Below are 26,243 nucleotides of genomic sequence, written 5' to 3'. Positions count from 1 at the left end.
ATTAATTGCAATTTGGATTACAAATAATGTTTTATCTAATCTGACTCTGCTAAATTGATTTATCTGTCAGATTTAAAATAAATGCAACAGGAGTAGGCTACAGAAAACTTGGTAGCCTATGTTTTCTACAGAAGACTTAGAATAGTGCAAGTGCCGTATTGACTTATTTTACGGTACTTTTATGTGCTTTTCATAGCTTGAAAGCCCCTGGTTACTAAATGCTTTCATTGTATTGAAAGTCATTTTTATTTTGGGTGAACTATTCCTTTACAGTGTACCAGCATTTATCAAGCTTCACCTCATGGGCTTAGAGTTTGCTTGGGGTACATTTGTGTTTTCATCTGAGACTTTATGCTTATGAAAGGCCTGTACAATTAGTTTTTGTGCGTGTGTTTGTGGGAAGTATTTGTGAAGAGTTTCCTTTTATCAAATGGGTTTGTGACCAGAAATTTCTTTTTACGGTCATTCTCTGCACACATTAGGATGTTTATAAAAGGCTGAGAAAACCAACAGACATATGTTTTCATTGACAAAGCGGTTGACATTGTATTCTGTGAAGAGGCTCGGTTTATCTCTTTCTCCTCTGCCTGTTGCCGTTTCGCTCTGTTTGAGAGCACAGCTCTAACATATCCATGCAAATCACTCCTCAAATGAAAACTGAAAATAAAGTGTGGTTGTCATGACACCCATCAGCTGTTTCAGTGAAAGATGAGTACAGTAGACAGGAGAAACTGACAATCGAATCAAATCGGCAGAACAATTCATTTAAGAAGCAACCTCATTTAAGTGATCTGAGCTATGACAAGAGTTGACTCACATTCCATCTGCCAACAATAATTCCCAACAAGTTAGGCAGAGTTGTGGAGTCGTGACAATGTAAGCTACGTGATAGGTCTATTTTCCACATTTGTGCATCGCTGCTTTCTGAAGAAGGAGCCTGGAATCTTACTGTGTGCCCAAGACGAGTAATTGAAGTCTTCAATTTCATGCTTGCATAGTCCATGGAACACAATTATTGATTGCTGGTTTAACTATCGTAATGATGATTGTTATTGTTTCGTTTTTTTTCCACCGCCCTGTAGGGATGAATTTTGTTGTTGAAACATCCACAGACAAAGTTTGATGTTGACTTTGCGAAGCTTGTCAGAATATGAAAATTAGGTTCAAAAGCTTTAAGTTTGAAAGTTATTTAGGCACATTTAGTTTAAATAATGTACTTCAAGATAAATACAACTTTAAGAGCTGAATAAGACACTTTTTGGTTTGCTTAAGTTTGTGTAAATGCACTTGAGGTTCAAAGTATTCGTCTTTTTTCAGATTAATTTTGTCTGGTACAAATATGTGGACTTGTTTCATGAATAGCCTACGGCGTATACTTTTATCACCATCTGCCTAGGAAAAGGTGCCCCATATAAGCCATTTATTAACTTTGTCACACATATTATAGCAATCATTTTGACATTTAAGAGATTAAAAGCTGAATTTTCAGTGGAAGTCTATGGGATTTGGGAAAAGTGGAAGTCCAATAGTTTAGAAAACACATAGCACACCAAGTCAGACCAGGCTAAAGGTTTGTGCTGGGTTTAGTAGATGTAGCTTGAAAGCTATAGTAGTTACAGTCACAAATGTTCATTGGAGGTCCATGGGATTTGGGGAATTTTCATCATTTTCTATGAAAAATAAAAAGTTTGATCAGTTAGAAAAGATATAGCACACCATGTAAAGTCAGAGCAGACTGAAGGACTGTGTCTCAGGTTAGGGATTTTTTAAAATACCTAAACCAAGTATTTCATTTTTTTAAATTGTTTTATTTTATATAATTGTTATGTCTCTTTAGATAGGCCTGAGAGAATCTGTGCGTGCAGAACTCCAGAAGTCGTTCATTAAAGTTCTATGCAGTTCCACGCCATGCATGTTTGTTTATTAAATATTTTGGCTAATTTCATGATGCTTTCAGCTACCAATAATAATGCAGTTCTCTCTGCTCAATTTAATACATTTTACTGTTTAAATACACTCAATTTCACTCAAAACTAGCACAGAAAATGCTAAAATGATCAGACCCATCTGGGCCTGCATATATCGCTTTAATTCACAACTTTATTCATTATGCTTGCTTATTTTACTTAAATGCATCTACCTTGTGAAGTGTAAAAAATGATCTTGTTGTACCTGTACACTGAAAATAAAGAGCTTGACTTGATAATGAATCTTACTAATCTTGTCCCCTGCTTCTCTCTCTTCTCTCATTCCTCCACCATCCCTACTGCTCCAGCTTGTTGGCGGGGAATTTGACCTGGAGATTAACTTTATCATCCAGGATGCAGAGGGCATCATCTGTATGCTAGAGCTGTTGGAGGTCTGTGAGGTCACATGCCAGGCGATAATCTGGAGCATGTTCACAGCTATACTGCGCAAGAGTGTCCGCAACCTGCAGACCAGCACTGAGGTCGGCCTCATTCAAAGGCTATTGCTCAAGATGAGCTCAGTGGATGACATGATTGCAGGTATCTCAATCTAACCTCAATCTGGAAAGATGGAATGACCTCTTGTAAAAGCAATTTCTTTCTGTTTTTCCAAAGCTTTATAAGTGGTTTGAAAATTTGTTCTGAACTCCCAAATGACAGATGTGCACCATTTGAATCCAACAATCAAAACTGAAAATGAAACGAATGTCATTCTCCACTTCCAACTGGATTTGAAAAAATAGTTTTGATTTACATGGTTGACATGCAAAGGGACTTCCTACAAAAAACAATGGCTTAAACCAGCTTAGTGTTGGTTTGCTAGTCTTAACTGGTTTTGCAGTCTGACCATGCGGGTGCCATTCTAACAGGCTTATGAGTGTCCAAAACCCTCAAAACAAACTAGCCTTACCAGCTTTGCCACATTTTTTTAATCAGCTCATGGACATGCTATGCATAAACTTCCCAAAATCGAATCTGAAAACGAATAAATAAATAAATAAATAAATGCCATTCTCCACTCCAAAATGCACTTTTGATGAGCCTTTTTGATAGGCAAGTTGCTAAAATCAAGCTTGCATGGCATATTAAATAGAGCATGTTGCTGATTTTTGCATAAGGTCAAATAAGTTCAAAGATAACTATAGTAAGTCTACTCCGAACAGTAGGAGTGAGAAATTATTGGCAACATCTTTGCAGATTTCCATTTTCCCCCCGAAGTGCATAGTGCTGCAAGCGTAGGGGATATTAATTAAACTGCTATTTTCTCAGCGGTGGGATTAATAACGCTTAGGAGGCACAAATTTCATTAGTTGCACCATTTCATAATGAGATTGAATGGCAGTTTAGAACAATATTTAATTTTAGATGCCATTTAAGAGTGAAGAAGAATAGCGGCCCTGTTTTCGGCTTCATGTAATCTATAATTCATATGCGCTGTCTTTCTCTGTCTGCAATTTTCACAATCAATATACTTCTCTAAGAGGCTTAGGAAGAGAGTTGCCTTATGGAAGATTTCAGCAGCAGTCTTGATGAAACACAAACAAAATATAAAATGGGTTTAATTAGCATAAATTGTTTTAAATTCTCTTGGTGGCTTTAGATGCAACTTACAAAACAATTTGTGTTTAAATGCCAAATTGCCAAAGCTGATGATTAAATCACATGCTTGTATTGCATAGGTTGGTATAATAATTGTTATTATGATTATTAAAGGAATGGTCCAGGTTACAAATGAAAACAAATTGAGCTGTATTAATTTGGCATGTTCTCTATTACTATACCATAGAAAATGATCTTGAATCATCCCTCAATTTCTAAAAACAAGCAAAACATGTGTTGACTGAAATCAACTTGCAGTGGAAGTGTATGGTGCATACAAAAATGACTGATTTCACTAAGTTTGCGCCTGTTGTCCAGACTGGAGATGTGTTTTTCCCCATTGATAATGGAGCATTTTAAAAATGCTCTTCATTACCACATACTTTGGAAAATGATGAGGTTAGGAAATTGAAAATGTAGCTTGGATTTGTGTGAATGTGGCCTCCGACATACATAACATTACAGATGGGTTGCAAACACTGTTTTACAGAATATTGACTTCAAGCTGTATTTTGCCTGGAACATTCCTGTTTAGAGTATTAGATTTTTTGGTAGCAAATTTTACATCTAAATTGCACAAACAACTTTCTGTATAGAGCATCATAAGCTCAGAGATTTTTAAAACCCACATTGGTTTCAAAATATGTTCAGGCATTTGGAAATCTGATTCTCTTACAGACATTTAGACTCCATAATTCATTCTAATTGAAGTTACCCAAGGCCTTGCTGAATGATACCACTATACTGAGGAAAAATGTACTCTGTGAGGCTGTTTGCCACAGTTTGATCCACTTACACATCTCACAGTGAAATTGCTAGTTTGCACCATGTTATGAGACAATGTTTGCTTTTTTTTGCTCACTTGTTCTTGAGAGAATTTTGCTGTTTGCATGCCCACTTCAGAAATCCAGTGCTAATATCTGTCTGATTGTTGTCTTTCTGTCTGTCTGTATGTTTCTCTGATGAACAGACCTGTTGGTGGATATGCTCGGAGTTTTAGCCAGCTACAGTATCACTGTCAAAGAACTCAAATTGCTCTTCAGCATGCTGCGAGGTGAAGGCGGATTGTGGGTAAGCCAGTGAAAATGAGTGAAAACTCTGGGGCTCAGAGGGGTTGTTAGCACCATCGCTTTGGAAAACGTTGAGTCTATTTAGACTTCTAAAGCAATCAAACGCAGAGCAGACCAAGACTGCCCAGGAATCGATTCACTGTTCTCAAGAGCGAAAGTTATTGACAGAATATCGACTGCCGTCAAATGCCACAGTGAGGACATTGTCACAATAGCTTTACCTTTTTGGAAAGAGTGGAGTGCCCCACTGGAGAAAAAACAATCAAACAAACAAACAAACAAAAAACTTGTGAGATGGGTTACAAGAAGGCAATTTATTATGTGATATAAAATTAAAAGATTTGATCAGCCTTCAGTTTTCATTAGATTGTGATAAAGTGATGATTCGGATCTAACCTCTGAAATCAGAACTGACTTTGCAATGGGGAGGCAAGACATTACATTTTAAGTATCAGAAGATTTAATTGAATAATTATTCATTGGTGTCTTAAAGGTGAAGTGTGTAATTCCTGCATCATATGGTTAATGATGTGATGCTCATTTATAATAGTTATTTTTTTTTTGTCCAGATCTGTTTAATTATTCAAAAATACATAAAAAAAATATATTACTTAGGATGACCAATTTTTTCTTGTTGAGTTCAAAGGCATTTAAAACAATTCTGAGGCTTTAAGTTGGAAATATCATGTGGTGTAACTGTCCAGAGACAGTATAAATATATATATATATATATATATATATATATATATATATATATATATATATATATATATATACTGTATATATATATATTAAAAAAGTCTCATTAAAGGAATATTCTGGGTTAAATCCAAGTTATGCTCAATCGACAGCAATGTTGGTTATCACAAAAATGTATTTTGACTCACCCCTCCTTTCCTTGGCTCCAGTGAGGCACTTACACAATGGAATTGAATGGGGACAATTTCTGAACCTTAAAATAGGCTACTCACTTTTTCAAAAGTATAGCCTCAAAACATTAAGTATATGCATGTAAACATGATTTTAGTGTGATAAAAACGCTTACTAACCTTTTCTGTGTAAAGTTATAGCCAGTTTTACAACTTCATTACCATGATGATGTAATGTTAAAAAAAAAAAAAAAAAATCTAATACGACTGTAAAAATGACAATTTAAACAGCTTTATAGCTCAAATAATACACAAGTAGAACATCCAAAAATTGGCCACATTCACTTGCATTGTAAGTGCATCACTGTAACCTCGATTTTTTTGTTTTATTTTTAAAAGAAAAGGAGGAACTGGGCAAAATAAATTTGTGTGGTAATCAACATTATGCCACAAATGCTGTTGATTGGGCTTCAATTTTATTTAACCCGGAACATTCCTGTAAAAGCTTGAAAATTCTTGACTAAATATTGAGTAGTGCTGAATAATCTTTTATGAATATTTGTTTCATAACAGGCAGTTAATCAAAAACTTTTGTCATCAAAGTCATGTGGCGTAACCAACATGCAAAGATAAGCAATTTTTGCCTCATTTTTTTTTTTTTATCAAAGAGGGACGAGTCGAAAAAGAAATATAGTAGTAATCAACATCATGCCTCAAATGCTGTCGGTTGAGCTTAACTTGAATTGAACCTGGAACATTCCTTTAACGTATCAGTTGTCTTATCTCTCATGTATGTGTCTTCCACAGCCAAGACATGCAGTCAAACTTCTTTCCGTTCTCACTCAAATGGCACAGAGACATGGACCAGACACTTTCTTTAACTTCCCAGGGCGAAGTGCAGCTGTGAGTGACATTCCCCATATTCTCCGCTGTTTAATTGTTGTTTGAGGGATGACATATAAACGAGTTTCTTACATATCCGAGCTGGTACATATGTCTCACGTATCACTCTGCAGTGTATTTCTTATCACATAAAATGTTTTAACTGAAATCAATATTTCTTGTCCATTTATTTATGTGATTAGTAATAAACTGTTAAAACCTAAGGTCACTTTAACATTATCCTTACATACTGGATAAGATTAAAGAGTCTAAGAATTCTTTGATCTTTGTTTTCTCCTAGGCGATTGCGTTACCTCCTATTGCCAAATGGCCTTATCAGAATGGCTTCACCCTCAACACATGGTTCCGTATGGATCCTCTCAACAACATCAACGTGGACAAAGATAAACCATACCTTTACTGGTGACTACATTCTCTGCCTATGATTTAATGCAATTATTTATAACTTTGTCACCTCTTATATAACCTTCAGAGGCTGTGTCTGTAAGTAAAACTTCACCGTTTTATGTAGAGATCTTACTGCTTTGCCTCTTATATAATGAGTTTTGTTAGAGGATTTCGTTTTTTGATAATGAGGTGGATTATGCCAGCATAAAAGGGAATTAGGCCAGATTCTGCTGATTAAACCAAAAGGTGTTTGAACCCAGGGCAGAATGTTCCGGAAATATCTGCAGAGGGACAGTGGGTTGGAAACGGGCATTAATTTGGGCTTTTAATGTCAGTCCGGCAACGAGAACATCGCATATAGAAACTTGTGGGTAATTAGAGCTCAAATCAATAAGGCAGAAGTTTGTTTATTGGCTGTGGTTCCAGAAGTGATTGAAGACGGCCCTCAAGGGATAGGGTGTGTTATGTTTAAGTGTGTTCTGAGAGAGAGAGAGAGAGAGAGAGAGAGAGAGAGAGAGAGTTTGAGAGAGACAACATCTATTTTTAGATATTTAGAGTATCTTACCCAAAAAATACAAATTCTGTCATCCTTAACTCACTCTCATGTTGTTCCAAACCAGTGATATTTTCTTTCTTCTTTGGAACTACAAAAGCAGAAGTTTAGCAGAATGTTGATGCTGCTCTTTTACAGACACTTAAAGTGAATGGTGGCGCGGGGATAGCAAGCTCTAAAAATGAGAGAATTAAAGTAGTCCATTCAATTTGCTATACTATACTGTAGCTTTGAGTGAGAAAAATACCTGAATTTAAGTCGTTATTAACTAATAATCTTCTCCCCGTTTGTAGTTCTCGAAGCTCATTTCCGTATATTGCCTATTAAAATATGCCATGTCAAGATGTGTCACACCAGGTTTGACCTACACTTAAATCATGCCAAATGTTATTGGTTCTTATCTGTCTTATAACTGATTGTGATGTGCCAAATTTTATCACACATTGAGAAGTTAGTGCTGTTGTGGAGATGAGGATTTTCCATTAGTAATTACTTAACTTTTGGTCTGTTCCTCACACAAAGATATCGTATGATTTCAGAAGATTTGGAATCTATCATGTGATGTGTATGAACTGGTTGTATGTTGTTATTGTCATTTTTGGAGCTTGTAAGCCCTTGACCAACATCTACTTTCCTTATATGGAAAATAGCTACATGAATATCCTGCCTTACATATTTTAAAGTCTACATCAAAAAGAAAATCACACAGGTTTGGAACAACATGAGGGTGAATAAATGATGACAGAATATACATTTTTAGGCGAACTATCCATTTTAAAATAATTTTAAAGCATGTGCCACTGATATGAACTCAAAATTATTTGTTAGCTGGTTGATGTATTTGTTAGGAAAGAATTCCTTTGAGTTTAAGCTCTTTATATTCTCCTATCATGAATTATAATGATCCCTATATCAGCCTACCCAGGCTCTGTGAAGAGGTTGAAACAGTGTTGTTGAAGGCCACCATGCTAATAACTGGCTACTGTCACTACACTCAGCCACCAGCTCTTGTTTTGAGAGTGAATGCTGTGTCCCGCTTGCTGTTTTGCTGCCAGATCTAGAGCTGCCAGGCACAGAATTGCTCTCACAAACTCAGTGTAAGAGTTCAGCCTGTGCGTGACACAGATTCAGAGTAAAAGGAGATCTGTGCAAAAAAAAAATGAGCATTGATTTACACTGATCATTATTATTTGTGCAGATTCTGTTCACTGGAAAACACACATAACAGGAGCTGTCTGTTGTACTGAAGCTTCAGTTTCTTTGCATGTGGCAGTTTATACTGTGTTGTGGGGAAAAGACCACACAAAGCTTTATTTGGTGTTTAAAAATAAACTGTATCTTAATTGTGACCTGTCATTACTGCTTTGGAACAGGAAACTACAACCCTGAACTATATAGCTAATAATCTTTAGACAACATTAACAGGGTTCAATAGAGAGTTTAAAATTGGGTTTCCCCTAACCAGTCTGGTTCAGAAAGTAAAATACCATTAATTTTCCCTATAGGTAAACAGATGTTTTTAACAATATCTTCTAAACCTTTAAAGACAGAGCTCTGAGGTTGTTAATCGATGATTTATGCTTCTGCTAAAGTCATCAGTCCGCAGTATTTGAACTTTTTTCCCCTCAATACAGACATTAAATACACAGTCTTGTACCTTTGTCTTTTTATGGCATTTTCAAATACCTTTTTCCCCACATATTCTTTTATTTTTATATACAGAAAAGAAAGAAAATTAATACTACCCCTTGCCACTTGGTTGTTGTCATCGTAATAATAAAGAAAGAAAGAAAACAAATAACGATTTTAAACAGAGAATAACGTCACTCAGACAAGGAAAAAAAAAAAACATTCCAATATCTTCCGTACATAAATTTCTAAATGAAAAATATCCAAGAAAGGTAAAATAAATAAATAAATAAATAAAATAATTAATTAAAATAATAAATGTTTTCTGCACTGCAATTCATGATTATTTTATTCATTTCAAAAATAAACACTTTAAATACATCAGTTTTCCCCTTTAAGGTATAAGACATTTTTTCAATTGATAATCCGGCTGATAATTCTCTTAACCATTGGCTAATTCAAGGGCGAGAGATGGACATGGAAATTAATAGTTTAGCATGTAGCAAACATAAATCTAACAACTTAGCTTCATGTTTCTTCAATTTCAGATTTATGGAAATATACCTAAAATGCAAAGCTTGGGACACAGGGGGACCTTTTTGTTTTTATTTTAGAAATGAAATCAATTTCTTATTTCCAGAACTGTTGAGTTCCAGACACAGTGAGTTAAGTTGCATTTAGATACATTGCATTTGATGCAAATATCAGATATGTTAGAGTTAAACTTGTTTAATTTTTCTGGGGTACTGTAAGTTCTCATTATCCAATTGCATTGTGTGAATTTATGTCTGGTGTTAATTGACAATTTTTGTGCTTTTAAGCAGACAAATCTCCATTCTTCATCTGTAATTTCTATATTTAAGTCCTCACACCATGCACTCCTCTTAGATTCTGTAGATATAGTCGCTTTACCCAGAAGTTTACCATAAATAAAAGATATCAATCCTTTATAATAAGTGTTGTGTGTTGCTAATTGTTCTAATATTGTTAATTGTGGATATTGTAAAGCAGCATTTTCCAAAGAGGAAGTAATAAAACTACATAGTTGGAGATATTTAAAGAAATGAGATTGGGGTATGCCATATATTGTTTTCAGATTGTCAAAAGAAATAAGAATTCTATTCTTATATAGATCTCCAATCTTACCTACACAATTACAATACCAAAGTTTGAAAACCATATCCCATTTGCCTGGAATAAAGTTTCCATTTCGCCATATACTGTAGGTGAGAAGTATGATATTGTAAATTGTTCACCCAGTGCCTTATGTTCTTTGTACCACACCTCTACAGTATTCAACAAATGGGTTTTAGAATCTTTCAAGAGTGTTTTGAGGGAATCCAAATATATATATGTATCAAGACTATTGGTATTTTGGGTTTCCAGCTCTATCTGTACCCAAACATTACCACATCAAATTGGGCAATTTTAATCCCCCTCTGTTATATGACAAATATAACAGTGATAAACTTAATCTTGAATGTCTATTGCTCCAAATAAAATTAGTCAAGAGTTTCCTCATGTTTATAAAGATGGAACTAAGAGGAGCTAAAGGAATTGATTGAAAGAGATATAAAAACTTTAATAATGATGTTTATTCATCCAATTAAAGGAAGAGTTCTCCATCTGTTAAGGTCTTATTTCACTTTATTATAGGATTATAATTCACTAAGACTAGTTTGGCTAATTGAAGAGTAATAGTGATACCAAGATATCTAAATCCATACACTAGCAAGAACAAATAATAATGGGGACAAAGGACAACCCTGAGGAGTTCTGTGAAATAATCAAAATGGTTTTGAAATTATATTATTTGTTTTAACCTCTGCCATTGGTTCTGCATATAACAATTGAATCCAATTACAAAAAGATCTCCCAAGCCCGAATCTATAAAGTACATGAAAAAGATATGGCCACTCGACCCTATCAAAGGCCTTTTCAGCTTCTAGGGACAACATACATGTATCCCTTGATCCTTATCTTACATATAGTAAATTTAATACATGCATAATATTGTGGAAAGCCTGACGATTTTTAACAAACCCACATTGGTCCACTTCTGTTAAAGATGGAAGATACTTCTCCATCTAAGTTGGTTTGCTTATTGTAACTGATCTAAACTGGTTTAGCTGGTGTCTCGGCCTGGGCAAAGTGGATTTCAGCTACTTTAGCTGGTTGACCAGCCAGTCTTCCAGTCTGACAATGCCCAAAACCTCATTTAAACCATCAAACCAGACCAGCCTGACCAGTGGAAACTAGCTTACTGACAGGCTAAGCCCAGCAAATCACCTGGTTAAAGCAGTTTTATCCAGCAGGGAATGTTAAGACATAAAGTAAGTGTTCTGTAATATGGTATATGGTACATATTTATTGATTTTTCATTTTCAGTTTCAGAACCAGCAAAGGCATAGGCTATTCTGCACATTTTGTGGGTAACTGTTTGATTGTGACATCACTGAAATCGAAAGGAAAGGGTTTCCAGCACTGTGTGAAATATGACTTCCAGCCCCGCAAGGTATGCTTTGAGTTTCAAATTTTTGCTGCTCTCTCTCTCTCTCTCTCTCTCTCTCTCTCTCTCTCTCTCTCTCTCTCTCTCTCTCTCTCACTCTCTCTCTCTTTCTCCCTCACTCTCTCTCTTTCTCCCTATGGATTTTTCATACTAGCCACTTTAGTAATCTACTGATTACACCGTGAAGGAGTTAGACTTGAATGGATGCACTTGTTAATTTTTTCACTGTTATTCTCAGTTAATCATGACGCTGTGCCTGGAGATGTGGATTCCAGTTAACTTGGCTGCATGTCGTGTTTACAAACAATTGCTCAACCCCAGGACATGAGATAAATGAGGACATTTTGTGTATTTGTTTTTTGTTGAAGTCTTGTGGATCTCTTGGAAATCACTGCATAGCTGGTGCAGTCAAGATACATCTGTCTAACAAGTGTTCCACTTCTGTCACTCACTCGACATAGTGTCGATTGTAGAGACACAAGGGGTCTTTCTTGAGAGCCTCACATACATCTGGATTTGAGAAAAGGCCAATGAGAAATTGGCAGACAGAATTTGCATGTCCCGGACATACGGGTATAAAGGGAAGTGAACGTGCATCTGTCAGTCAGATTTTTTCTTCGGAGCCGAGCAGTTGAGTTTCACTACTAATCGGCCTGCTCCAATGCTAGTTACGTCGCTTCCCCCCCTCAGGTATGTGGGGAACTACATGACATCTTTTTGGGGCATTGGGGGAGGTTACGTGCAGACTGATGCACCTGCTATTACACACGCAACAGCTTGCTTGCACTTGCATCAGCAATTCATGTAACATGTTTCAGCTGTAGTGGCGTTTTTCAATAGGGACCCCTAGTGTCACTACATCGACACAATGTCAAGTGAGTGACAGATGGAGAACTTCTTGGTTACTATCATAATCTCCATTCCTGATGGAGGGAACGAGACGTTTTGTCCCTCTTGCCACAACGCTGTACTAGCCGCTGAAGTGGCCGGACCTTGTCTCGGCTCCTCAGCACAAAACCTGAATGAGATTGGGCATTCCTTCTCATTTTAGACCCGTATGTCCAGTGGAGTGGCATGCAAATTCCACTCACCAATTCTCATTGGCCTTTTCTCAAAAGAATAGAGGTGCTCGGGGCTCTCAAGAGTGACCCCTAGTGTCACTACATCGACACAATGTCTTGTTCCCTCTATCAGGGAATGGAGGTTACGACAGTAACCAAGACGGTCTTCGTTAGGTTTTCTATTTTTGGTTTTCATTCTCTATGTGTTAATTGGAATAAAGTGATGATAAACCAAAGTGATTCATATTTAAAGTGAGAAATCCCTTTTTACAGCCCATTGGATTAATCAGATTTTCCTCTCCAATACACATTTAAATGAGCTGTTTAATTCACATGATCTCCAGTGGTTTGGCTCACATAGGGCATTTTGTGACTAATGGACAAAAGGCTGTGTACATTTTATTTTGGTTTTGAGAGGAAATATATAGCACATTTATTCTTTATAGACAGAATTAAAATAGAGCAAATAATCAAATGTAGCAGTATGGAATGTCAGGTTTGTTGGCCAACCTGGAGGTTGTATTAAAGAGAAAGATTATTTGAAAAAAGCTCAGTGGGATATATTACCTTGCTTTGAGAAATCTAAACACACAAAACATCTAGCCTGTTTCTGTCCAAATGGTGTGAGCTTCACTCCAGAGCATATTTGAAACACTGCACCATTTCATGACATATTAATGTTGAAGCACATTCACTGAATTGAAATCTGTAATGACCCTTGTCTCTTGCTAACTAAACCTGTCTTTACTTCCTCACTGCTTTGATTTCCTCCCTCTTTGTATCTCTGCTCCCTCCCATCCCTTCTCCTCTTCTCTCACTCAAAATCAGATTTTTTATTTATATGTAAATGCAAATTTTACTGCATAAGTCCTTTGGCCTGCTGCCCATGAAAACGGTTTTGGGGTGAAATTATTACTTCCAATTCCAGAAGAGAAAAATAGAGCTGAATCCCTATTTAGGAAAAATCTGGAAAGCTTCTGTGTCTGTTTGAAATGTCTTATTTTCCCTGATTATCTCTTGATTTCTAAAATTAGGCATCAATTGGATTTTAATTAGAATATGTAAATGATTGCTGGAGAATTAGTGTGATTTAGTGTGAATTTTAGACCATTGTTCATTAACCTGATTTATCAAATTAATTTATGTAATTCAGTCACTGTGATGTCATAATCAAATATATCTTTACATACTAAAATTGCAATGCACATGTTGTTAAAATAAAACTTGACAGTGACATTATAGGAGTGGAATATATTTTAGATTTTTGTTTTTGTTAATGATGACATCACATTATTTATATCAGTGGTTCTCAACTGGTTTTGCTTCAGGACACATATTTTACATTGGGCATGAAGTAGCTGCTGAACACAGTACCAAAAAGAAACAGCCTGATCTCATGAAATTTACATGCACATGACAACATTTATGCATTTCAAAATGTAGGTACTGTATAACACGTTTGGCTGCAATTATCCCATAAAATGTCCATCTGGGGGCACCAAAAGCAAGCAAAATGGTGTCGTATTCAGACACGGATTTAAAGTGAATTTTAGATCAAATAAAATGAAACATACCTCCCTAACCTAAAATGTTTGCCTGAACTAACCAGTAGTGTTTTAAAATGTAAATGATACATTTAAAAAATACATCTAACCTTTAGTTTTAAAATATATATGAGATGTTAAAAAAGACATCCTGACCTTATCCATGCCTAAACCTAACCAATAGTGTTTTAAAATATAAATGAGATGTTAAAAAAGACATCGTTACCAAATCAAAATCAAAACCTAATCCTAACCTATAGTGTTTTAAATTGTAAATGGTATGTTTAAAAAAGACATTTAACCATTAGTGTTTTTAAATATAAATGAGATGTTAAAAAAAACATCCTTACCAAATCAAAACCTAATCCTAACCTATAGTGTTTTAAATTGTAAATGGGATGTTTAAAAAAGACATTTAACCATTAGTGTTTTTAAATATAAATGAGACGTTTAAAAAAGACATCCTTACCTTATCAATGCCTACACCTAACCAGTGGTGTTTTTAAAGGCAGAAGTGAAATGAAAAAGCTACTTTTCTGAAGCAACCACATAATTTCATGCCACTTCCATGACTCTGTAATGTCATGTATCAGCTTGAGTTTATAGCTGGACTTGAACTGTAGTCCACTGACTCAAAGTCCAACACCCTGTCTGGTGAGCTACCACACAAGCTATTCACGTTGGAATAAGTGTATATATATATAGGTGGGTCTGTAATACGAGCATTAAAATGTACAGTTTTTAAAAGATGTGTTAGAGTAAAAGTGTGTCGATATCATAAAATAGCAGGGTCTGAGTAATAGAGAGAAAAATAAGTATTTATAAAATCAGAATTGGCCATTAAAGTAATGATTTAAGTGAAAGTAAATTAAACACAGTTGTTGTAGCACCTCTATTGTTCATTTCACCTGTAAACTGCTGGGAATTTACCTGGAGACACATATAACAAGTTTTGCAAAAATGTATATAGAGTCATGTTTTCACTATGAGACCAGGTTGCAAAGAAATGTATTAATATATATTGCATAGGACCAACAATATGCAAAATTATCACAATGTCTGAGTTTTCACTGAGTGAATAAGAAAACTTCCTTAAATAGAATGAAGGCATGTCACATAACTGTCCTTATTAGTTTCTGCTTTATTCTGCTGTTCCCTTTACAAAAAGCTTCACTATGATGCTGCGCTTTGCTAAGCGCTTTTGGGAACAATCCTGCATTGTGACCAGTTGTGAATATGTGTGTAACACATCAATGAACATTGACCGGAATTTATAGCCTCGGCTGGTGAGATCATTGGATGCACCAGGCCAGGCTATAAATAGACGCGTCACCAGCGTGTCATCAGATCCGTTTTCTTCAGAGCAAACTATGCTGTGTGTCTCACAAGCCTGTCAGAAACTTTCTTTCCTCTGCTAGGATTTAGAATTTGTTAGGCATTGCGCAGTGATCCTTTTCTCCTTTCCCTCTTTCTATATATGTATATATATATATAAAATAGAAAAGAAAAAGGTGAAAAAATGTCGGAGAAGCAAAACAAATGATGCGTGTTTCCCTGTCAACGTTCTATGACTGTCAGGGACACGCATCAATTTTGTTTTGTTTGTTTGGGGGAAGAGCATGCTAAATGGCTAAATGCTTCGCGCTCGCCTCGCTTACTTCCGGGAGTCAGCACCCACTCTTTCATCGTGGGGCTCTCACATATATTTGGCTGAGGAGCGAGAGACGGGTCCGTCCCTATCGCTTGCTCTCTCCCCAGATACAGCTGATCCTTCTCGTAATCTGAAGTGCGACTCGGTACCTCTTCGTTTCACGAGGGGGGCGCTGAACCTCTGTACATTTCACGCATAATAATAAAGCGGCTGAGAAATTACTCGAGGTGGTTACTCGGGCTGTGGCCAGACTACAGCTAGACTGGCCACGTGAACAAGAGACCCCCCCCAAACTATAAGACAGATTTCTGTCTGGTGGCCAAAAAAATAAATAAAAAATTTTAATATAATAATAAAAAAAAGAAAAAAAGAAAAAGGGAACGCTATATTAGTCCCTTCCTTTCTTTGATGACATCCATCACGAGCTTTCTCACTCATGGGAGGAACCCATATACTTCCCGTGTTCACGTCTTTAAACTATCGTGGGTGCTGAGACACAGGGGTATTCAATGATGCTGCCGGTCGAAGAGACGCTTGCGGGCTATCTCTCACCAGGTTCGGCATCATCACTCAAGAAACCCGCTCTCCCCACTAAGCCATGCAGGACTACCTCCATGCTAGTGGGGAGGGCTTATCAAGCGGCAGGTCAGGCTGGTGCTGCGCTGCACACCATGGCCGTGTTACAGGCGTACCAGGCTGACCTACTGAAAGACCTGAGTGTGGGTGCAACGCTCAACGAAGAAGCCTTTTCTGAACTTCATCGGGCCACAGATTTATCTCTCCGTGCGACCAAGCAGACAGCCTGCGTCATTGGTCGGTCTATGTCCGCTTTAGTCAGCACGGAGAGGCAATTATGGCTTAACCTTTGAATGAATACGGTTATCTCCAGATACCAGGAGGCGAAAAGCCACGAGGAAGCCTTTGGGCAGTTTTTTCCTCGCCGCACTCAGGGGGGCGGGGCCGTCGGCCACCCAGTCCCGCCCTACTCTGCTTGGCAGAGCGTGGCGAGTCGTGCTCCCCCTCGTAAAGACTGGGGACAGGCTCGTCGCTCTCAGCAGCCCCCGAAACAGGACCTCAGGGTCGTGATTTCTAAAAGAAAGAAACCCTGATGGTCTTGTACCCAGCCTTGTGGGGGTGGTTCCTCTCAGGACGGGGCACGTGACCCATCCACTTTGGCCCTCCCAATACCCTCACAAAACCTCTTCACTCCCGCCGCCTTTGGTGTTTCAGGTGACAGAGGCTTCCAACAAAGAGTTGGGTGTACCGTTGCTTCCTGCCTTTCTCCAGGACGCGGAACACTGCGTGTGTTGATACCCATCTCAGAGAACCTGCCAGGCATTTCTATACTCGGTCAGGGTATTCAAGTTCAAGATGCTAACACATGGATGCATATTTCCATATTGGAATTATGCCACAGCACAGGAAGTTCCTGAGGTTCACTTTCGGGGACGAAGCCTTCCAGTATAGGGTTCTTCCATTCGGCCTAGCCCTATCGCCCCGCACATTCACGAAATGCATGGATGCAGCACTGGCTCCTTCGCGACTCCGGGGCATCCGCATTCTGAATTACAAAGACGACTGGCTGATCTTAGCGCAGCTCCAAGAACTGGCAGTTCAGCACAGGGATATTGTCTTAGCTCATCTGGTTTCTCCGGGTCTGAGACTCAACGTCAAAGAGCGTTCTCTCTCCCACCCGTGGAATCACCTATCTGGGGGTTATATGGAATTCGATCATGATGCGGGCCCAGTTGTCTCCCCCTCGTATCACGTCCATTCAGATCACCCTGAGCAAACTCAGGCTAGGTCAAGGTTGCACTGTTCACCAGTATCAACAAATACTAGGTCTCATGGCGTCTGCGTCCACGGTGATCCTCTTGATGAACTGGGTGCCTTTGGGGGAGGCATCCTCTACTCGCTCGCTTCATTCGTGGAACCATGCGACTGATGCCTCCTGTTAGGACCAGAACTCCTTCATGGGACTTAGCAATAGTCCTGGAGGGTCTGGTTGAGACCCCCTTTTGAACCTCTAGTGTCAGCGTCTGACAGACTTCTGACTCTCAAGATGGTCTTTCTTATGGCGATTACCTCTCTTAAGAGGATTGGGGATCTACTGGCTCTGTCTGTTTTGCTGGCCTGTTTAGAATTTGCCCCAGGTATGGCCAAAGCTATTCTGCATCCTCATCCTGACTACCTTCCTAAGGTGCCTTTTTCGACACCACGTCCTGTCACTCTGGAAGCCTTCTGCTCCCCGCCGTTTTTAACGCCGGAGCAGGAAAGACTTCACGGACTCTGCCCAGTCCGTGCCCTTCAGACTTATGTCCACCGCACTAGCCAGTGGGGTAAGTCAGGGCAATTATTTGTCTGCTATGGGGGCCGCAACAGGGGGGCGGCCGCTACCAAGCAGACTATGTCACATCGGGTGAGGGATGCTATTGCCCTGGCCTATGAGGTGCGCGGTCAAGCTTTGCCAGTAGGTGTCAGGGCTCACTCCACCAGAGGGGTCGCCTCCTCTAAAGCCTTGGCAGGCTGGTCCTCTCCGCACACATTCATCAGTTTTTATGGCAGGCTCATGCCTTAAGTTTGTGATGCGGCAGGCTGGTCCTCACCGCACATGTTCATCGAACTTTATGGGTTAGATTTTTTTGCTTCTCCGGACTATTACGCCCTTGAGTCGACATCTCAAGCTCACAACTGAACAAGTTTGTGATGTGGCAGGCTGGTCCTCTCCGCACACATTCGTCAAATTTTATGCTTTAGATGTTTATGCTACTCCGGGCTCTTACGTCCTTGAGTCGACATCTCAAGCTCATGTCTGAGACCTCTTGCGTTCTTGTGAGCACACTTCACAACCGTAGGGGTCCGGACAGCCCCAGTCCGGCAGCGTGGGTATTGCGTTCCCAAAAGCGCTTAGCAAAGCGCAGCATCATAGTGAAGCTTTTTGTAAAGGGAACGTCTCGGGTTACATGTGTAACCCTTGTTCCCTGAAAAAAGCGGAACGAGATGCTGCACTTCTTTGCCGCACTGGGACGTCCCAGGACTGCTCTTCAGAAAAAGATATCTGATGACACGCTGGTGACGCGTCTATTTATAGTCTGACCACAGGTGCATCTAATGATCTCACCAGCCGAGGCTATAAATTCCGGTCAATGTTCATTGATGTGTTACACATATTCACAGCTGGTCACAATGCAGGAATGTTCCCAAAAGCGCTTAGCAAAGCACAGCATCTCGTTCCGCTTTTTTCAGGGAACAAGAGTTACACATGTAACCCGAGACGTTTTTGCATAGTATAAGTAGTTGTAGTAGTAGAACTAAGTGACAGATGAATTTGCTCAAACATATTTTATTGGATACACAGCCTTTAACTTCAACAACTAAAGAAATGGAAATAGTTTTGACCCATTTTTGGGTGGGTCATGACACAACAGTAGATAACCGCTAATTTATTATGTATTATTTAAAAAAGCATTTTGCCAGTTCATCAGAAAGGAATTTTCTTTTTCTTCTCTAGTGGTACATGATCAGCATCGTTCACATCTATAATCGATGGAGGAACAGTGAGATCCGCTGTTATGTCAATGGACAGCTTGTCTCCTATGGCGACATGGCTTGGCACGTCAACACCAACGACGTAAGACAGCGTTACTGATGCTCTCTCTATCTGTAGCTGTCAAATGGAATATCTGAGAAATATTATCACTGCAGTGTGAAATTAAACTATGAAAGATGCATAAATTTACCATGTTTTTTCTGCCTTGTCTTCCAGTAAATCAAGGCTATCATGTGATTTGCAAAAAAAATTGTCATTATGATGTATATGGCAGTATGTGGTGGAGATGGGACACTTTAATGTAGAAAAAGATGAATGTTGTCTGTAGAAATTAATACAAACTTAGAAAGTGATGGAAAATAAATTGAATTTTACAGTGACTATACTGCACATGTTTCTAGTTATGCTCAGCTCTAAAATATTTCATTGGCTAGAAATTGCTAATTTTTAATGCAATCTCTATGATATGAAAATCCTTATCAGGTATTCACAAATGAACAGTCATGCTAAAGTCATGGAATTAAGAGGTGTGGGATCATAAATACAATTTCATTCAATACAAAATGTATCTATGAAAACATAGTTAGATGTAATTTAAAATGCATTATTTTGCCCAATATTTGTGTACTGCCTATGTAGAGCATTCAAAATCTGTCACTTATGAGGTTCTGTGATGGGTAGAATGTTGCCTTGGGGGCCGTTCAGACTGAACATGTTTTTGTTTTGGTGGCAAAAAAGCTAGATGCAGCACAAGCATTAGATCGAGATGCGTTTTCAACAGTTGAAGTTGTTTTAACTTGACATTGCATCAAAAAATGTGTCACTCCTGCACATGGTGCTAAAAAACAATGAGAGACACAATGATCAAAGACTTCCGTCTAGTGCATGTTTACATAGAAAAACAATTGAATAAAAGCACAGACGTGTGCAAAACAGTGTTCAGTGAGAAGACCCCTTTTAAGGCAGCTGCCTATGTTGGCAATAGACAGCAAGGCAGCTCACTATATTTTGGAACAGAGGTATAATCTTGTTTATTAAATGATTAGATTAAAATTCACAGACTTTTGTTTCACTGTAGGCCTACCTCACCAAAAGCAATGTCAGATAATTAAAGGTTGGACCAGCAGTGCTTAACCTCAAATCTCCTGGGTGCTGATTTTGATTAGACTAATAAGCAGGTTTCAGGACAGTATCTGTAATGGAACATCAAATTGCACTGTGAGCATGTGCTGATCTATTAGTACAAAGTAACCAGCACATTTTCACTCATTGCTTTCTTACTGACATCCACTATATTTTCACACAAATGCTGTATTCCTTTCCTACTCCCTGTATAATTCGCAATTTATATGAAGAACTGCATGCTGTTCTCTTCATGTTCTTATCACAGAGCTATGACAAATGTTTCCTGGGCTCATCGGAGACGGCAGACGCCAACCGAGTGTTCTGTGGGCAGCTCGGAGCCATCTATGTGTTCAGTGAAGCGCTAAACCCGGCTCAGATATTTGCCATCCATCAACTAGGACCTGGATACAAGGTATGTATCAGGTTTGCCAAAGCATGTCACACACCTTCGCTTTGCAGCCACCATTGATCTCCAAAAGAAGTTATTCTGTTGTCTGTGACATTAAGTTATTGATTAAAGTGCTAGTTCACCCAAAAGGAAATTCTCTCATTATTTACTTACCCTAATGCCATCCCAGATGTGTTTGACTTTCTTTCTTCTGCAAAACACAAATTAATTTTTTTTTATTAAAAAATGACGGCAAGAACTCTGAAGTTCCAAAAATCACATAAAGGCAGAATAAAAGTAATCCATACAAACCCAGTGGTTAAATCCAGATCTTCAGAAGTGAAAAGATGTGGGAAAACAAAAACATATACAAATTTAAATCCCTTTTTTACTATAAATTTCCACTTTCACTTTCACTTCCAGATTTGCATTCTTAGTGCATATCGCCACCTACTGGTTGGGGCTAGTCAAAGGTGAAAATAATATATTATAGTTAAAAAGGAATTATTGATCTGTTTCTCACCCAAACCTATCATATTGCTTCTGAAGATATGGCTTAAACCACTGTAGTCACTTGGAATACTTTAATGCTGCCTTTATGTGCTTTTTTTGTTTTGGCCACCATTCAGTTGCATTGAATGCACCAACATGAGAGATACAGTATTCTTCGTTAAAGCTTCATTTATGTTATGCTGAAGAAAGAAAGTCATACATAGCGGGGATGGCATAAGTGTGAGTACTGTAAATGATGAGAGAATTTACATTTTTGGGTGAACTGTCCCTTTAAAGTGCATTTCACAATTCATGGGAAACCTGGAAATATCAGGATAGTTTTTAATTGTGTTTGCCAGGCCTGGAAATTAAAAATCACATAGAGAAATCATGGACATTTCTATAATGAATATACATTTTAGTTAGTTAGTTAGTTAGTTGGCTGTTTAGTATTTCATCTGTTTAGATATTTTAACAGCTTATCTTTTGTGGCTTGTGTGGAATTCAACTTGCTCGCAAGCATGGCGATGTTTAATTTGAGAGCAAATAAAGTTTTGATTCAAAATGATTCATTAGCTAAATAATGTGATTTTATAATTTTTTTTTAAATCTCTTAAAAATGTGTTATCCGGTAATCACAAGTGACTGGAAAGGTCATGGAAAAGTCAAATTAATCGGTCAAAAAATGTGGTATGAGGCAATTATCACATTTATAAGCTTGATTTATGAGCTAAAAACAAGGAGAAAGAGTGCTTCATTTCAATATTTACTGATTACCAAAACTGTGTGTGATGAACTGTTTGCAACCTTTGTGCTTCCTGTTGTCATGCATTATTGATTCTACGCTGACAACAGGAAAGATGCTCAGTTTAGCTTCTTAATGAAGTCTTTCATTGATGAAGTCTCTTGATAGTTAATGTCCTTTCTTTCCTTTCAAGCCCCTGACCTTCTGTCACTAATTCTCAAGGTGCTTTTGAAGCGATTTTGCATTTAATTGTGTCCATGGGGTAAACGGGACAGGTTGCTGTGAGTTTCAAGGCTGTGTCCTTATTAAATATGATGCTCTGTCAAATTAGTAATTGCGACTCGCAGCAGTTTTTGAGTCTGATTGTGCAGTCTAATTTTCTCTACCGCTTGTTGGGAGGCACACCAGGCTTTGATTAACTGCTCATTATCTAAAACAATAAACCACATGAATTGAGGTAATAACATATGTATCCCAAAAATGACTTAACACTGTTTCTATGCTATTAAGAATGAATAATATGCTTCTTATTTATTAATTTATTGCATCACCATTTCAGTTGCCTTGGCTTCCTTACAGCAAATTAAAGGGATAATTCATCCAAAAAAGTATTCTGTCATTGTTTACTCACTCTCACGTGGTTCCAAACCCTTATTACTTTTTTATTATTCTCTGGAACACAAAAGGAAATGTTAGGCAGATTGTTACCCTCAGTCACTACTGGCTTTCATTGTATGGGGGCAAAAAAAAAAAAATGATGCAACAAAAGTGAATGGTGACTGAGGCTAACATTGTACCTAACATCTTTTGTTTTTAGTACAGATCATACAGGTTTGGAGGGTGATTAAATGACAGAATTTACATTTTTGGCTGAACTATCCCTATAATGATGGTCTATGTAATATGCAAGGACAAACAAGCTAAGATCTCCTAAACCTTAGCCACTTTTCCACCATTGGGCTGAACAGTTCTCGTCACAAAACCACGTTGTTCCGTGCTGATCCGGGCCAGACCATGTTGCACAAAGGAAAGAAAAGAGAAAAAGGGCTTGTGTATGCCACCGGACACAAACACACAGAAAGGTAAAAGTTCCCAAACTAGCTAAAAAGGATATTCATTGACAAAATATCATAAGAAATATAACAGAATATATTCATATATTTTGAGTTTTAATGAGCTAGAAATGTACTTCCCTGACGAAAAAGGCTTGTAGAAAAATAAATGTAGGCTACAATACTACAAGCTACAAGCTAGAAACAACTAAAAACACTATAAGCTGGCATTGGCAAATTGACAGTCGTGAATCGGCACGTACTGAAGCCATTCCAACAGCACGGTTGAGAACGGTTGAGTACAGTGTTATCAAACTGTGCAGAGAATTTTTGGCCGAGAATGGTTTATAATCGTGCCGAACCGTGCTTCAGTGGAAATGCTGTAACCGTTCTGTACCATGCTGAGAGCCATTCAACCTGGTGGAAAGCACGGTTGAAAGCGTCTCTTGTGTGTTTGAACTACCTGTGAGACATCACCATTGGTTTTTCTCTAATCAGTGTGGGCTGGTCTCTTGTGTGTTTGAACTACCTGCGAGACATTTCCATTGGTTTTTCTCTAATCAGTGTGGGCTGCTCTCTTGTGTGTTTGAACTACCTGCGAGACATTTCCATTGGTTTTTCTCTAATCAGTGTGGGATGGTCATTTCCCATATTAATTGCTGTTCTAGACACCAGATTCCCGCTGCACTGCACACCGTCATGACAGGCAGGTTGGCAGAAATAATGAGCAGTCTGCTTTAGGGAGAAAGCAATTACCCACCCCAGATGAACCTGTGAATGGAGTCTCTTGATAGCTGAAAAGGGTCTAGAAATTTCTATGAAGTGCCTGCTATTGGACTGCCTGTCAGCTCTTCCAATTTACCTTGACTAGATTCAGAGGCCTTCAGAGTGTATGTAGCAGAGCTAGTCGACCAGGACTGGCATTAATTTGATAAAAAGCATGAAAAAATGTGACTTCAGTTGTGTTGGATCCACCATAAGCATTACCAAAACAGAGACAAAGTAAAAAATAAAAAAAATCACCGGTTTTTATGTGTCTGCATTTTAACGGAACAGAAGGAAACAGAAGGATTTTATTTTGGCACATTTTAATACGTGAATTATATGGTAAAAATGAACACACATAGCATTGTTAGGCTTTTATCTTTACATAATGGATTAAAACTTCATCAGGCGCTTTATACAACTGAGCTGCGCCCTCAGGTTTATGGTGGCTTTGAATGTGACCAACCACCAGATGGCACTGTTTTCAACACTGTCAGAGAAACAATCAGAGAAAAGCTTCAGAGCTTCATGAGGCTACATTTCCTCATTTCTTCTATGTGGCCATATCTGCTCCCAGAGTTAGTCTGAATTAGTCAGTTCGGCCTGCCCCCTTGGGAAAAAATAAATAAGTTCAATTTCCTGATGCCACTCGCTGTGCTGCTAGACCTACATCTTGTAATGGTCCCTCACAGTAGGTAAAAATAATTAATTCAAACTTTTCTGATTTTAGCTCATTTATAAGTACGGCCAGGAACCTTAGCACATGCACTGACTTAGTATTGTGGCAATATAAGTTTTAAAACCAATCCACTAATTTTGTAACATCCGTTATTTGTTAGTGTATACGCAATTCCATATCCGTTAAAAATGGCAGCCATTTGTGGCCAACATTGTGGCTGTTACATTAATGACAAAAACAACAGTTCCTGTAGTGAACATCCACACACCTTCGCCTCTCTTCTCTCTACAAATTTTATTCTCAAACCATTAGTTATTTGGAATAACATTTGGAATTTTATCTTTTTACTGTATGTAATTGGTAGTACACACCGTGGGGACCAAATTGAAAAACTGGGATTCAAAATCTTATGCATACATCCGTAGATTAGTGACATTGACCACGTTGACTCCTCTAATTAAGGTCTGAATTTCTTGCTTCCATTGAAACATACAGGATGCTCCTTGGTACAATTTAAAATCATGCTGGAATAACATCATCAAGTTTTGTACAAACTTGTGAAGTCCATGCCAGCTCAAATGCATATGGAGCACAAACCAAATACATTGTTTTATTTTAATTTTTCAACTTTTTTCCATCTATTTATACTGATATTACAACTTATAGTGAAGATAATCCATTAAATTTAGAAGATGTAAAATAGAAGCATCATGAGTGCTCTCAGAGTTTTGGCCTCAATACATGTCTTTAGTGACTGCTGTTTCCTGCCCTGATCAACCACTGACATCATTTGGTCTGTTGACTGTAATGTGTTTGCCCCCATGACTGAGGCCTTATTCTTTTAAGCCTTTTAGCAGAGTACCTGCCCGTATGTGTAGAAGGTCGCAGGAGGCTGTAAACTCCCACTATCTCCTGGGATTTATGTGACTGGTCTAAGGATGACCTGAGATCTCCTGTGACTCACCAGTAATGTCAGTCTGTGCTGCAGCTGCCTCCCATACACTGGCCCCCAATCAGACCCCTTCACTTGAATGTGCAGATCTGATCACAGATCATCGGCAAGTTAAAGCTTCACAGCAGTGGTGACATCAGGTGGTCATGTAACCATAAAGTGTTCTGTGCTCAAGTCACGTATGTTAAAAGGAGAGGTTGTGGGTGGTTAGTTTTGTCTAATGAATGCTAGTTGTTTTTAAATGGAGACATTGCTTTGTGTTTTGTGTATGTTATATTATGAGGAATTTATTTGCTATACAGCTATATTTCCAATATTTGGAATTAGATTAAAGAATAGGATGTGAATGTGGCATTTCATATTCAATCTTACATGAATCTGTAGTGTGAATTAGGGTATTTGGGAAATGCGGGACACCTACTGTAAGTTTCTATGTCTACATTTCTTGCTCAACCACAATCAGCTCTATAGTAGCTTTACCATATTCTATCTGGATTGTTATAAAAGTTATTATTTATTGGGCTGAAAATACCTGGCCACTCCATTGGCCACCCCACTCGCAATTGCTGTTTTAGTCATTTGTTTGGTCCTTTTTTGGCACAGTTTATTTCTTTAGAGGTGAAATCATCTCTGTACAAATGTACAAACTTATCATGTGTGCACACCAAGGTCGCTGCATCTCTCTGTCCCGGGTGTTATAGTCCAACGATATAAAAATGCTGTCCGAACATTTCTGTCCCACCACAGACTGAT

The 26,243-nt window shown here is 38.2% G+C and overlaps 1 protein-coding gene across 1 annotated transcript in view; it reads left to right on the top strand.

The window, feature by feature from the left end:
* The window catches only part of LOC127631541 (neurobeachin-like), a 351,059-nt gene that overhangs the window by 71,671 nt on the left and 253,145 nt on the right, over positions 1 to 26,243 (top strand). The window contains exons 2-8 of the mRNA XM_052109693.1: positions 2,276 to 2,507; positions 4,537 to 4,637; positions 6,313 to 6,408; positions 6,689 to 6,810; positions 11,366 to 11,492; positions 19,254 to 19,373; positions 20,683 to 20,829. Coding sequence (XP_051965653.1) covers positions 2,276 to 2,507; positions 4,537 to 4,637; positions 6,313 to 6,408; positions 6,689 to 6,810; positions 11,366 to 11,492; positions 19,254 to 19,373; positions 20,683 to 20,829 — 945 coding nt within the window. The remainder of the gene's footprint in view (positions 1 to 2,275; positions 2,508 to 4,536; positions 4,638 to 6,312; positions 6,409 to 6,688; positions 6,811 to 11,365; positions 11,493 to 19,253; positions 19,374 to 20,682; positions 20,830 to 26,243) is intronic.

Source organism: Xyrauchen texanus, chromosome 38, assembly GCF_025860055.1.
Source record: "Xyrauchen texanus isolate HMW12.3.18 chromosome 38, RBS_HiC_50CHRs, whole genome shotgun sequence".
NCBI classification, from domain to species: domain Eukaryota; kingdom Metazoa; phylum Chordata; class Actinopteri; order Cypriniformes; family Catostomidae; genus Xyrauchen; species Xyrauchen texanus.
The sequence above is the reverse complement of the archived record's forward strand: the minus strand, read 5'-3'. Positions and strand labels throughout refer to the sequence as shown.